Below are 13,876 nucleotides of genomic sequence, written 5' to 3'. Positions count from 1 at the left end.
AGAAAAATGTTTTATGTTAATCCTTATCACGTTAATGGCCACAAACCAATGACCATCTATCACTCGGAAACCATGGATGCTCCTTAATGGGTAATTAATACCCCTTAATGACTCTACAGAATAATTTCACCCAAATCAAAAACACGTGTTACCTCCTACCTTTGGTGATATCCAGCCATGATAGATTTATTTTTATTTGCTGTGGTTTTGAGATCTTGCAGACTTGTGTCACCATCCCGGTACAATGGTGGTGGTGAGCGAAATTTCATTTGTGCAGTTCAAAGCAATGAAAAATGACTTGAAAGATGTATTTCCAGAAGCTGCCTTGGTTACTCAGAATAATCAGGATAATCCACAGACCCTGCTGTGAGCTTTTTTTGGTGTTTCCTACTTTTGTGGAGAAAATAGTTCCCAAGGGCATGCTTTGAAGTAAAAACTCCACTTCAAATGTGACTGTTTTCACTTGCCGCAAGTAGTGGTACACACTCACCATCTATTACTTAGACCTGGTCCTGAGGAGGATAGCTCAAGGAATGCAACATGACAGTGTCACGCTTGGCAGGGCACCGTTTATAAGGCCATCAGAGATAAATTTGATAACGCCAATAGGATTACATCATCATCTGCAAATGGAAGAGATGCGACCCAAATGTCAACAAAATGGTTGCCCTCCAGGGGACGTATTACAAAAACTTCCTAACCCGCAGATCCTATCCTAACTGCTTGGTAACCATAGTAATAAGGGTTAGGAACTGAGTCCTGAGTTCCTAAGTCAATGTTCCTTTCCTAACATAAGATAAGAAAAGTGTATTACAGAAGCATCCTAACTTCGTAAAATCTTAAATAAACTCTCCTAACTTTAGGAGAACTGTTAAGCTGTCCTAACTTTTTCTTTTCCACCTGGTAGTGTTTGCTAACTCATCAAAATGCAAAATCATAAAAATGTGAACAGGCGGAACTTATTAATTGATTCTACCAATGTGTTTGATGACAAAACACTCGTTAGTAGAAAGGCTGTAGCCGATGAAATGCTGGATAATGTCTCATTATATAACCAAATGTAAAGGATTGATGTAACAAAAGTATCCAAATGCAAGTCTTTGATAGAAGGAGATCGTTAAATTCAAGAAATGCATGAAAAACATGATGACGTTAGCCTGCAGCCTTTATTATTATTATTATTATTTATTTTTCCCTTGATTGTTAACTTTCCCGAGAAGAGTAGGGGTTTCTGCCGGGGTCAGCAAGGGAGCACAGGAGGAGCCACCACCGGTTTTCCTCTGCTCTCTGGACACAACAGCTGTCTTTCTCTTCGTGTCACTGTAAATGGACTTATTTTCTTTTTAGCAGCATCAACGCTCTGCTGGATGCCGGATATGTGACTGTGTCCGCTATTTTAGCCCCAAGATGAGCGTTATGTGGATTTGGATTTTTCGGCGGAGGTTACAAACACCTCGAAGTCATCTGACTTGAAGTTCAATGATAGTTGTTGTTTCTGCTCCATTTTCAGTGTATGTTTCATTTAAAAAATGACAAAAAAAACAACGATTAAAAGCTGTTTAGCTCAGCAAGATGAGAAAAGTAGCATCTGTTGCTAAGTAACAGACACAAAAATTGATAACCAATGTTGGATTGAGTATTTAGGATTTCCTAACCTGAAATAAGATGGGATGAAGTAAGATAAGATAGAATTCCTAAAGTTAATTAGGATTTGCTTTCTGTAATACCAAATTGGGGAAATCTTAAATTCTTCCCATCTTTACTTAAGACTTAAGATAGGAACTTTCTGTTATATAGCCCCAGACATATAAAACATTAAGGTATCATTTCAAGGTAATGTCCACTACAGGAACACATGTTTCTGCCAAAGTTGGAACAGTTTTTATGATTTCACATGATAGATTTCTCATGCTGTTTTCTCGAGTGCTCCTCTTACTGGTTTGAAGGGGGCAGGAAACAGTTTGAAATAAGGTGATGTTGCATACTTCAGAGTACCAATCAGGATTTAGCAGTATGGCTATCAAAATGTGATGAAAGTTTGAGGATGGAAGTTGCTTTAAGGATAAACTGCACAAATCCTTGACCTGTAACTGTCCATACATCACCAGCTGGTGTTAGCTCATGCCCCCATTATGCACTTTTATGAGTCTTCTCAGCAATTAACTGTTATAAAGAAATTTGTGAAGTGAGGTGTGTGGTTAAAATGTGAGATGTGAGGTTGAAAATATCCATTATGTTTTGAATTTCTATAGCTACATTTAGTCTCTGGAAATAAGGAACAATACATGAGCTAACACGCTTATTACTTGCATGGTTGACTGTCATTAAGACTGCATCTTGTGTGTGCTTCCATAATGAAACAGGCTGTGTTCCTGTGATGAGGAAATGTGTAGTCAGCAGAGAGCTATCCCCTTGGAATTGTAAAATTGAGTGTGTGAGGATTTGTGATTTTCAGTTGGTGGGTTGGTAGCAAATCCTGCAGCATGGACTTGGAGAATACAAACTACTTGACTGGATTTAGTACTTCTAGTTGGAGTCACAATATACTGCACATCCAATTTATATCCCGTTCCAGTAACATGTGATCTATAACAGCTGGGCAAATGGGAAAGAGAGGTGCATGCTGCTATGAAAATAAACTGTAATTTAATTCTGCCTCTGGATAGAGTAGTGTGTCTGGCTCACATGATGCATAGATAAACTTCTCTCTGGGTAACGACAGATATACAGTACAGCTGTTCTATTGTGACCACATGCTGGTTTGCTTCCATTCAGAAAATTGGAAGACTCCAGGCTGATTGTCTGTTTAAGGGTTTTGAACAGTGTTCTAATTGGAGGACTTTCACCTCACTGATTAAAATGTTGACCTTTTTCACAGTCAATGAAAGATTGTGTTTTCATCAGGTGCAGGTTTGAATGAATGCATTGCCCTTTACTAATTGGTCTACATAAAAACAAGATTGATAAGCAAACATTAACCTGAAGCAAGTCAACTTGCAGTGATTTGAAGATGAGTGTGATGTGTTTGTTTCTGATAGAGATTGTGTTTTACTTCCTGCTTTGATTTTACATATCTTAATTTGTTGTCACAGTATAGCTTGTTTGTGCTTGCCACCTGCACAGTACCTGAGGCCATGGAATGGTTTAGACATGTTTTATAAAACATAGACAATAAGTTATTATGAAAAGATCAGTTAGACAGTCAGACAGATGTATCCTAAGCATGTCTATAAATTCACTCAGGTACCAGGAAGTAGTAATGGAAATGAGGCACAAACCCAGACTTCACAAATGTTGTGTTTAGTACATCAAATGTTATTCCTTTGAAATGATGGTCTTTAGAAAAATCCATATTATACAGTAAGTTATAGGACTAATACAATCAAATCTTTATTTTGGGAAAAAATGTTATACAAGAATACTTGTGTTTTTAATCACCCAAGGTGAATGAGTTGTTTTTCTCTCTGTAAATAGTTTTAATGCTTTACAACCCTGACTTAGAATAACTTGCCTGAAAAGCCAGAGCCTTGTTTACCCTTTGGTGAGTCTGACAGGATGAGTCAGTGCTGAAACTGAGAAACTTTTAATATTAAATGTCAAGCTGAATGAAACCCAGTTAAACAGTGACAATGTGTGTAGAGATTTTTGATTTCTTTATATTTTATGATTGATGCAGAAGAGGTGTGCTTGAAACAGGGACATCTGCACAAAGGTTGGGAACAGCATGCTCTGACCTTGCAAATACTTGAGTTGAATAAAACAAAACAACAAAAAACGTAACCCTTCTAACCAAATCTCTTGATACCTCCTTTTGAAAAGTGTTGACTAGTGCTTGAAGAGAGATTTCCTTTATGCCGGGATGTGATGGGCTCTCTTTGCCGGTAAGGAAGGAAGGAAGGAGCACAATTTTCCCTCCTCATCCTGTTTGGTCTCCCTTAAGCTCTGTGGCTATTCCTACAATGACCAGTGTAACTATGAGGATAACTGTAGCACAGTATATTTTTATCTACCTACTGTGTATATGCTCTGTTCTTCTTGGTAAGGTCCAGAACTGAGCCTTATAATTAAAGACCCCCCCCCTCCCCACTAAATTATATCTTTAACACCTGAACCTGAACCTGGACAGAATTGGAAAACAGTGATAACACAATACTTTGCTTTGAAAAACGTTCAAAAGTAATCTTATCTACAGTACGAGGCCACAGAACAGTAGAAAGTAGAACATATTCAACATATAGAATTTAACATCTGTTGGTTTTGTGTTTTTAAAATAATACAAAGGCAAACAGCTGCAGCTTTAACCTGTTTATTTATTTAAAGTATGTATTTTGGGGGCCTTTCATGCCTTTATTTGAGAGTCAACAGATGAGAGATGACAGGAATGAGGAGAGAGATAACACAACATTTATTTATTTATTTTTAATATATTTTTATTTTTTTAACACTCACACACGCGCTTACTGTTATTTAATTTAAATTTTTCTAATTTAATTTCTTTCTTTTTTTTTTAACACAAACACACATACGCTTTGATTACTTTACACTTTAATTACTTATTTAATGAAATGTATGGGGTTGATTGTTCTTATGTTGTATGTATGATGCTTCGGCAATATTGTTCATTCATTCATGCCAATAAAGCTAATTTGAATTTGATAAGGAAGGAAATGCAAGAAGTGTCTCCTGCCAGACTCAAACCAGGGACGTTGCCACTAGAGTGTCATTAAACTGTATGTTTGTAATGCAAGACATTACATTAACAAAACCCAAATTATTGTTATATTGAAGAGAAAATGTCAGTGTTAAACCTTTGAATTGCCACCCACATCTGATTTCTCTGATAAGTGAGGTATTGTGCCCGTTAAAACATGCGACCGATCAGAGTGTTTGAGGCAAATGGCAGCAGAAATAAAAAGCCACAATAATGGTGACAAGTGTGTATGAGACTAACATGGCTGTACAGGTTGATGTAAGTCCACTTACAGACAACTAAACAAGAAAATGTAAAATCTGCTGATGAATGAAGTGACACAAACTGTCGGATTTGGTTAGAACAACTTACTTAAAGGTGTGGTATGTGATTCTGGAAAAATAAAAAACCATGACAGATACAATCATATAGAGCGAGCAACCAAACAGCAAATAAATCTAACTAATGTTAAACTGTGGGTTGGCAAGCTGTCGCCACAGTTGCTGCTGTGATGCTCCCTGAGCAGGCACTCCAGCTCCAAACAGCGATACTCACAACTCTCCTGCTGCTATAGCTAACATCACAACAACAGCATGTCTTACTGACTAACTAAAAAGTAACCTGAATGTCCGTGGGCAAGTCATTTAACGTTACCTGACACACAAATCGTGGATTTGGTCCGGGCCACTTTGTTTGTTTTCCATTTACAGAGCCAGTTCAGCATGAACACTGACCAGACAACTAGCAGACTGTGAGGAGATCTTCGCTGTAAAAAATAGTCTTATGTATTTTTAAAATGTATAAAATACAGTATGGGGTGGCACTGTTGTTGAGTTGTAGCCACTCTTCTCTTAAGTTCACTTAAGCTTAACACATCTGATGAAAAGATGTACCTGCTTAAGGCCAAATTAACTGGAGATATTCCCTTTATGTTTCAAGCACAGTCAACTTATCTTCCCTTCCTTCGCCGTGCCAGGATTGTTAATCCTCTTCTCTGTCTCCTGGAGTGTTTACTTTAACAGGAAATGGAAATATACACATGTGGAGAAAAGATGACAACACTTCTATGAATGATTTTTACTTCCCTGGAGTCCCAGTGGTGCAATAAGATCTTCTAATTCAGATGCTGAGGCTGCTTATGTTATGTTTTCATGTTTCTCTTGCCTTGGTGTACTGAGGTTTTAAGATTAGAGGCAGATAAAAGTGGATGAATCATAGAAAGCAGCAGTTAGGGCCATCTAGCTGCCAGTGCTGGGAGTTGAAAGTGGAGATTTGTTTTTTCATTGGACTTTGTTGTGGGCTGGTTGTGTAATGTTGAGATTGTGATCTCTTAATGGGCTTTCTCCCCCTCTGGCCTAATTTTACCCTTTGACATCAGGGCTAGGTGCTTTAGCTTTATATTCACAACAAGAGCAGACAGCTAGGATCTTATGTTACTTGAATATCGTTTGACCTGTACTCTGTCTCCATATTCTCCCTTTTTTATTATGGGTCAGCAGTCAATCAACAAGCTTTGTTGTATTCAAATCATTTTATTTAAGTAAAAGTACCAATACATTCATGGAAAAATACTTAAAGTCCTGCATTCAAAGTCCTACATCAGTAAAAGTATTAGCAAAATGTAAGTAAAGTTTCAAAAGTAAAATATGCCCCCTCTAACTAAATGTATCACATCATTAGAGTCTTAATACTGATGCATCAATGTGAATGCAGCATTTTACTGTTGTATTTATTGTACACTTAATATACAGTTTGGTATTTTAGTACAGTGGCTCCCAACTCAGAGGTCAGCCCCCTCCTCCAAAGAGTCACAAGATAAATCTGGAGGGTTGTGAGATGATTGATGGGAGAGAAACAAGAAGTTACCCACGTTTGTATACATTTTTAAAACTTAAATTTTTGTTGGTGAAGTAATGGACTGTTTTACTCATAATTTTACCTCACAAAAAATATTTAAATTAAACTATCTGAGGAGTTTAGAGGGCAGGGAAGTCACCAAAAACATGAAATGTTAACTGAACCTTGTCCTGTTGTTGGTCTGCAGGAAAGTACCTTCTGCTACCCTCCAACCCCCAGCAGACACCGACAGCATGGCAGCCGTCAGCTGAGATCTCTAATTTGGTCCGGATGTGTTCCCTGAACCTTGGAAAGTCGGACCCCTCCCTCACCTCCAGCATGGTGAGTACTTCCTAAATCATGACCCCATCACGACATTTTGCATCCTGGTCTCGGCAGAAAGCTCCCATTACCTCATCTTTTGAACAAAGTTTGGTCAATACAAAAGCTTCTCTGTGTGAATTTCACTGAACCAGTTATGTAAGGATATGAAATACGGAACTTTTCCTACAAGATCATTTGCTTTTAAACACAATGTCTATATACATGATATTCAATACTCCGTGGTAATCAAACTTATTTTCTAAGAGGATATTCTGAAATACATAGTTGGCCAAAGATGATGGTTGCCACAGATACGATAGTCATGGGAAGAGAATTCAAACACCAATGAAAGTAAAATGAATAAGAATCATATACTTATATACATGTACTTAAACATGGATATATTTGGGTGGCGGCAATTCGATTCCCACTACGACATCCACCAATTTCTCCCTGAGCAAGACACTTAACCTCTAGTTGATCCAGAGGCGTGCAACCTCAACATATAGCAATTGTAAATCGCTTTGCATTAGAGCATCAGTTAAATTACTAATTATTATTATTATTATTATTATTATTATTTCTCAGTAGAAATCCCTGTTAACCAATCCCTGCCTAAATTCCACTTAAAATATACAGTGTATTTTTAGAGACATGAAGTACTTTAAAAGTTAATATACAAATTCTGTAGGCATAAATTTAGTATTTTGTTGGACTGGACCAATATTTTCAGGAAAGTATGCAACATGACTAAGACTCTCTTATATAAACAGATCAAACACACACACTTATACTTACACACCCTTATCTGCTCTGCTCACCTGTCATTCAACGGTCTTGTGCAGAGCTGTGCATGTCTGCCGACTTGCAGACAATTGCATGCACGTTGTGGTTCCTCTGCGGCCTATTCCAAGTACCCTATTGTTTAAAAATGATATTATATTCTTTGTGCGGTTCATCAATGGGCCCTGCGATGGACTGGCGACCTGTCCAGGGTGTACCCCGCCTTTCGCCCGATGTCAGCTGGGATTGGTTCCAGCCCCCCGCTACCCTGTAGGCAGGATAAGCGGTTGACGATGGATGGATGGATGGATGTTTCATCAATGGTTATAAATTATTCGAACGTACATACACACACACACACGCTATGCCACACATGTGCACTGACGCCACCTAATTTAAGGTTTAGGGTTACAATTTTTGATTTATTCACGCACTTTTCACATGTTTATTTTCAGCATTATATGTTGATATTTAGATCATAATAGGCTGTGTATTGACTTACTGGGAGAAAAACAGTAGTTCTGTGTAAAATAAGACTTTGAGCAACCCCATATAACCGGCTCTGCGAAGATTCGACTGCAAGATTGAATTGGGCTCGTCCTATTGAATCTTCGCCTATTCGGGGTCACCCCTAAAATCCATTAATTTCAATGGATACAGAACATGGCAAGCCACGAGTGTTCAAGGATACAGGGATTAAATACATTCAGAAAGGCAACCTTTTAGGATTGTTGCATTCCTGTTTAAGTTACAGGAACGTATGCAATGTAAGTCCAAATGCTTGAAAATGCACACATGATCAAAAAGAAAATCAGTAAAAAAAATACTAAAATAAAAACACATTTTTCAGTTGCATTCCTAGGTTGAACTGAATGAAGTCATGAAGACAGAGGTGACCTTCAGTGTAGTCCTACTCATACAGATACCCTGCTTTTGATTGTATCTCCTGAGAGAACAAGATCACGGTATACCACGTCACAAGCTAATCCAATGCTGGTAAACTATGACTCATTCCCAGCGTGGACTCGGTAGTTAGAGAAAAGGTTAATCTAATTAAAAAGCATGCGTTTGTGTCTGCACAAATACGTGTATGTGTGCTTGTGTGTGGGTGCTTTTAGAGCTCAACTGTGACAATATATTTTGGTAACTGACGCTTACACCATTAGTGATCTGAATGGGTCGACCCAGGAAAAAGGCACTGTAACCTGAATGAGACGAGGGCAAACTATTTCTCAGACAGCTCGTGACACGATGACCCTGTTTACACTTATAATAGCACTAATGCAGTAAATGATCCTGGTGACTGATTTTAAGATGTTGAATTTATGTAAAAAAAACCAAAAACATAGCATTGCAGTTACTTAGCTTGAAACACAATCTTAATGACTTAAATAATAGCTGATGCATCTCATGTGATTTTAATGATTTAATACTTAAATCTAACTACTGGTTTGTTATAATATCTAAATTAATTCTGTACACTGGGGGGCGCTAGTGCATTTTCAGTATTCAGAACAAAAACACATGTTTCCTTGTGCTTGTAAAAGCCACAAATTAGTCCCTTTGCTCATTGTGACCTGCAGAGTGAATAAAAACATGATTACCTGTAACACAATTGTCCTCCAGTGGATACGTCCTCCAGTCAGTGTTGATACAATTTAGGTTTTACAACCGGATGACCTAAATGAGTCTTTTAATGTATTTGACTTTGCCAGTATTTTAGGATATTTGTATTTTATAATAATGTTCCACTGATCTACTGAGCCCATGAATCAGTCGAAAGTTAATGGAAAGGCACACTCCCCCAGGTGTGGCTGTAAGATCATAAGGGACCCAGGAGACTGACTTTAAATTTTACTTAATTCAGCAAATGGGATAGATTTATGGTTAATATTAGGCTTATTGCCTAGGAAGGATACCAGTGTGCAATGCACATCCATGGTGCATCGCGTGCCCCTCCATCAAGTGCCATGCTGCAGCCTCCAAAATTTGTTTTTTATGAAAAAAAAGAAAAACAATGAGAACTCGGTGCGTCCACTACGATGTGAGAGATGTGAGTATTTAGGGACGTCTTCACTGACTGCTGACCGACTGAAACACATCACATCAGCTCTTCCATGGGCGAGTCCAGTAGTCTATCCGCTTTCGTGATGGCATTATTAAAGTCTTTTGTGCAAAACTATAACCAAGTGCTGCTGTAATGCTGTGTATTTTCTGGATATGTTTCAAATGCTTCGTATGCAAACATTGGATTTTCAAGAAAATTACTCTGAAAAAAATATTGTGACACTATCACTGAAAAATGAACAGTTTAGTCCACTGTTTTAAATCCTCTGTTTTTAAAAAATGAATGGGAAAACCCTTAAATGAGTTTCCTCTGGTTGAAAGTATTGATTGCCAACACAATGGCTTTTTTCCAACTGACTATTTTTATTCAATAATTTCGCTTTAAAATCTTCCCCACACTCCGTAGTCATTTGAATGTATACAGTATGCAGTCAGATGTCTCAGTGGATCATGTTTGTTTCTCCAGCTCGAATGTCATCTTATCCTTATTCTTATTCTTAACACTGTTTGCATGCCCCCATGACTCCGTGGGAAAATTAGATGCTGGTGACCACTGCTCAGATATTGTCTTATATAGACACAAGCTGAATGGCTGATGTTTTGCTACATCAGAATCTTCTGGAGTCGGGCTGCACTGACACCTCAGGGGGTACAGCCACTGTATTATCCTGCCTTCAGAACAAGCTTAGAAAAGATGGTGAATTGGTTGACCTTGGGAAAGGAGCAAAAGAGACAAAACACCTCAGCTTCAGGCCTTTTTCTTTGTTTTCCAAAATATGAATTGGATCCAAACAACTTCAGCGTACTTAACACTAGCAAAGATTATGCCTGTCGGTCATACAGACAGAGTGGAATTTGTCATAATTATGATTATATGACTGGAAAGCACATTAGTCGCTGGCCTTAGTGACAATGAATGAATGGAGAACTGCCAACATACACACTGCGTTGCTGCATCTAGTGTGCTGAGCATGAGATTGTTGTCATTTCTAACCACACTCCGATTTGGCACATATATCCATGTCTGAAGAGATTTAATTGGCTGTTGGATTTGGTTACTGTTCATTCAGTTTGAAATGGGCAAATTTGAAATGTGGCTGGTTTAGATTCAGGCTCTATTGCTGAAAAATGCAGAAATACTAGAAAAGTGACATTATTGTCGCTATTCTAGATTCGTTGCAAGGGCTTCCAGGAAAATGTAGAACTTAACTAAACAAAAAAAACAATGACGATAGCTGCGACCATGACCATCATTGTAGAGGGCCACTGCTGCTTTATCAGTTTGTGAATTGTTGGTCTGAGTACCTGATGTGTGTTTTATTAAGGTAATAATGTTGAAGTAAAACTAGTACTTAGTTTGGATCTTTTTGTATGGGTGAAACACTGCAGTCAGTAAACACTTCTGCACACTAGATAATGGCTCCCTGTCTTCACTTACTGCTGTGTGATGTTTTTAAGCGTAGGGCTGCAGATTATTTTGCATTTTTTCTTAAAAAATGACTGATTCATTTTCTGTCAATTTCATTAAGCAATTGGTTGTTTCAGCTCTAGTTAACTTATTTAAATATATTTAAAACCATATTATCCACATTAGCTTGTACACCTCTTTGGTAGTAATATAACTATTCTCAAATACTCACAAACGTTATAAATGACAATGGGAATGGAACTTTATTCACCCCCTTGTGTCCTACTTGTCTTCACCTTCACTGCAGGTTTAAGACTCCTTTGGTTTTGTCAGCCATGCTTTGCCTCACAGGAGTCCTGTTATTGCTTTTTGCCATTTTTTCCTCCTTTATGCTCTTCCATCATGCCCCTGGGTGTGCATGGCTCTTTGACAAGCGTGGCACATCTCTCTTGACTGTGATGCTTTTTGGCAGAAAATCAATACTTCACCTCTGGTGTGATATGGAGATAAGACTATCATAATCCTGATGTTGTGCCTTTGTGGACTCTCATTCTCCCTCCTAATCGTAGTCAGTGATGTCCTTTACTGATATCATTGTTGTTGGAGCAGTGTGTTGTTGCAAAGGAAGGAACTTCACTCTATGTTTACAAACTTTGGGTGTTGAGGTGTCTGGTCAGAAATACCATAGATTTTTCATAAAACACTGAACATGTATAGCTTTTTTAATAATAGCCCGCTTCTAATGTAATTATCAAGCCTGAAGAGCCGCCTACAAACAAGAAAGTGGAAAATAAGTTACTCAGATGAATCTTATTGATCTGTTTGTCTGTAGTCTCTGTCTTTGTTTAGTGGTGCCTTTGTTTAGGCGTTCTTTCATCTTTTTGTTTTCTCTTGCCCTGTTAAGTTTCACAGAATAGCTTTGGAAACATATCTGCTGTACACATACACAATTACAAAGCATGTGGTATGTTACTGTAAACATATGGGTGGAATATAAATGAAACTGTCACTCTAGATAAAGTAGTTGCAGTTGAGACATTCAACCCCTGTCATCCTACTCTATTTGAGATACAATTTTGTCTGTTCTGAGATTCAAATGTGATGTTGTTATGCAGGGTGACTCTTTGAAACTGAAGAAAACAAATTGAGAAGAAAGCCAATTGGATTTTCCAAGTGGGCTCAAGCTGACATCATTTTCATCTTATGAATGCATACATTTACATGGCTATTCCAATTTATTCAAAATTGAAAAACCAGAGAGGAATTGAGAGTGATGCATTGCTGCTCTTGGTTGCTATCTTGGGTCTTCTTGTTAAATACTCGCTTCACCCGTTAGGAGGTTGGCTTCACAGGGTTTCATGGCTAGATATTCTCACTCCTTTGGCTTTGGACAGATGGATTCTTTGCAGTGCTTTGTATGGAGGGAATTGACTCTTTCTTTCCTTACCGCTCTCTTCATAGGCCAGTGTCCCTCCTCTGCCTGCCTTACATCTGCAGGTTGCCTCTTGGTCTGATAAGCTCAGACAGAGCAGAGGCTGTGGGTCACTCAATCAGCACTCTCTGCATGCTTTCAGTGCCAGCTCTCCCTTTTTCTCCCTTTTTTCTCCAAAGGCAGAGGAAACAACCTCAGCTGCCCACCTGCCAGGAGGAAATGAGTCACAGACAACCCCTGGACTTTTCCCAGAGGCTATTCTGTGGCTGTGCTCCAAGGCCACTGGCACAGTCTGCCCTCAGCCCGATTCAAAGCAGCTTAACTATGTGTGATTTCTGTGTCTATTATTATTATCATTTATACAATATATAATGTTTTTTTCCTACCAGTAGTGTAAAGCCCAAAAATATTCTATTCGTAATTATATAAAACAGAAAAAAGCAGCAGATCTTCTCATCTGAGAAGCTTGACTCAACAAATATTAGATTTTTAGCCATGCTAGGGGCGTGTTTGTAGGGATGTCAATTTTGGTCTGTCGGTCAATACATCACTTTTGTCTAGACCGAGATACCTCAACAACTATTTGATGGTATGTGATGACATTAATGGTGCCCAGATGATGTATCCTAATGACATTGGTTATCTCATGACTTTTCGCGATGCGGCACTAGCAGGTCATAGTTTTAAAGAGGACAGATCATTGTGGTATTTCTCTTTTTGTGCATGTAATAGGTTTGCAAAGTGAAAAAGCCTTAAGTCCACCCTAAAGGGAGTTACCATCTCCCACAGAAAACACTGGTCTGAACTGCCTGAAAACAGCTCCATTGTAGTCCAGCCTTTTCTTCCATGACTGTGTTGCGTCAGGTGGTAACACTTGCATAATGCTCGCCTAGCGGCTAGTCAGGCGCACCCTCAAAAACACCGGTGGAAAAACACCGGGAGCTGCAGCACACAGTGACAAGACGTCCACCTGCTGCCTCTCCTCTCCCTTCCAAACACTAGCTACCCTCCAGGCAGTCAAATGACATAAAGTTGTTACTGTAGAGACAGAGCTCAGTTAAAACTTTATGGATGAAAGATACGTTTGTCACTAATTAATAATGCACCACTCTGAAACTCTTGCTCCAGTCCATGTTGCTAAGCTGGTTCGGGAACATGTAGAGCTGAACCAAAGCTGCTGTTTATCGGCTTTTAGGACCCGCCCTACTCTGCTTCTGACTGGCTAGTAGTACTTAACTAGGTACTACGCTTGTGCAACTCCAACAAAGATCTTGTAGAAGTGAGATGCATCACTCCATAGCTAAAACAGAGCATTCAACACACAGGGTGAAAAGAG

General features: G+C 38.7%; 1 protein-coding gene across 1 annotated transcript in view; it reads left to right on the top strand.

Moving 5' to 3' along the window:
• mast4 (microtubule associated serine/threonine kinase family member 4) overlaps positions 1-13,876 on the top strand; it is a 92,814-nt gene that overhangs the window by 17,084 nt on the left and 61,854 nt on the right. The window contains 1 exon segment of the mRNA XM_038734743.1: positions 6,735-6,868. Coding sequence (XP_038590671.1) covers positions 6,735-6,868 — 134 coding nt within the window.

The sequence above is a fragment of the Micropterus salmoides genome, unplaced genomic scaffold (genome assembly GCF_014851395.1).
Source record: "Micropterus salmoides isolate LMB-PRFRI ecotype aquatic unplaced genomic scaffold, ASM1485139v1 Ms_hic_scaffold_20, whole genome shotgun sequence".
NCBI lineage: Eukaryota > Metazoa > Chordata > Actinopteri > Centrarchiformes > Centrarchidae > Micropterus > Micropterus salmoides.
The sequence above is the reverse complement of the archived record's forward strand: the minus strand, read 5'-3'. Positions and strand labels throughout refer to the sequence as shown.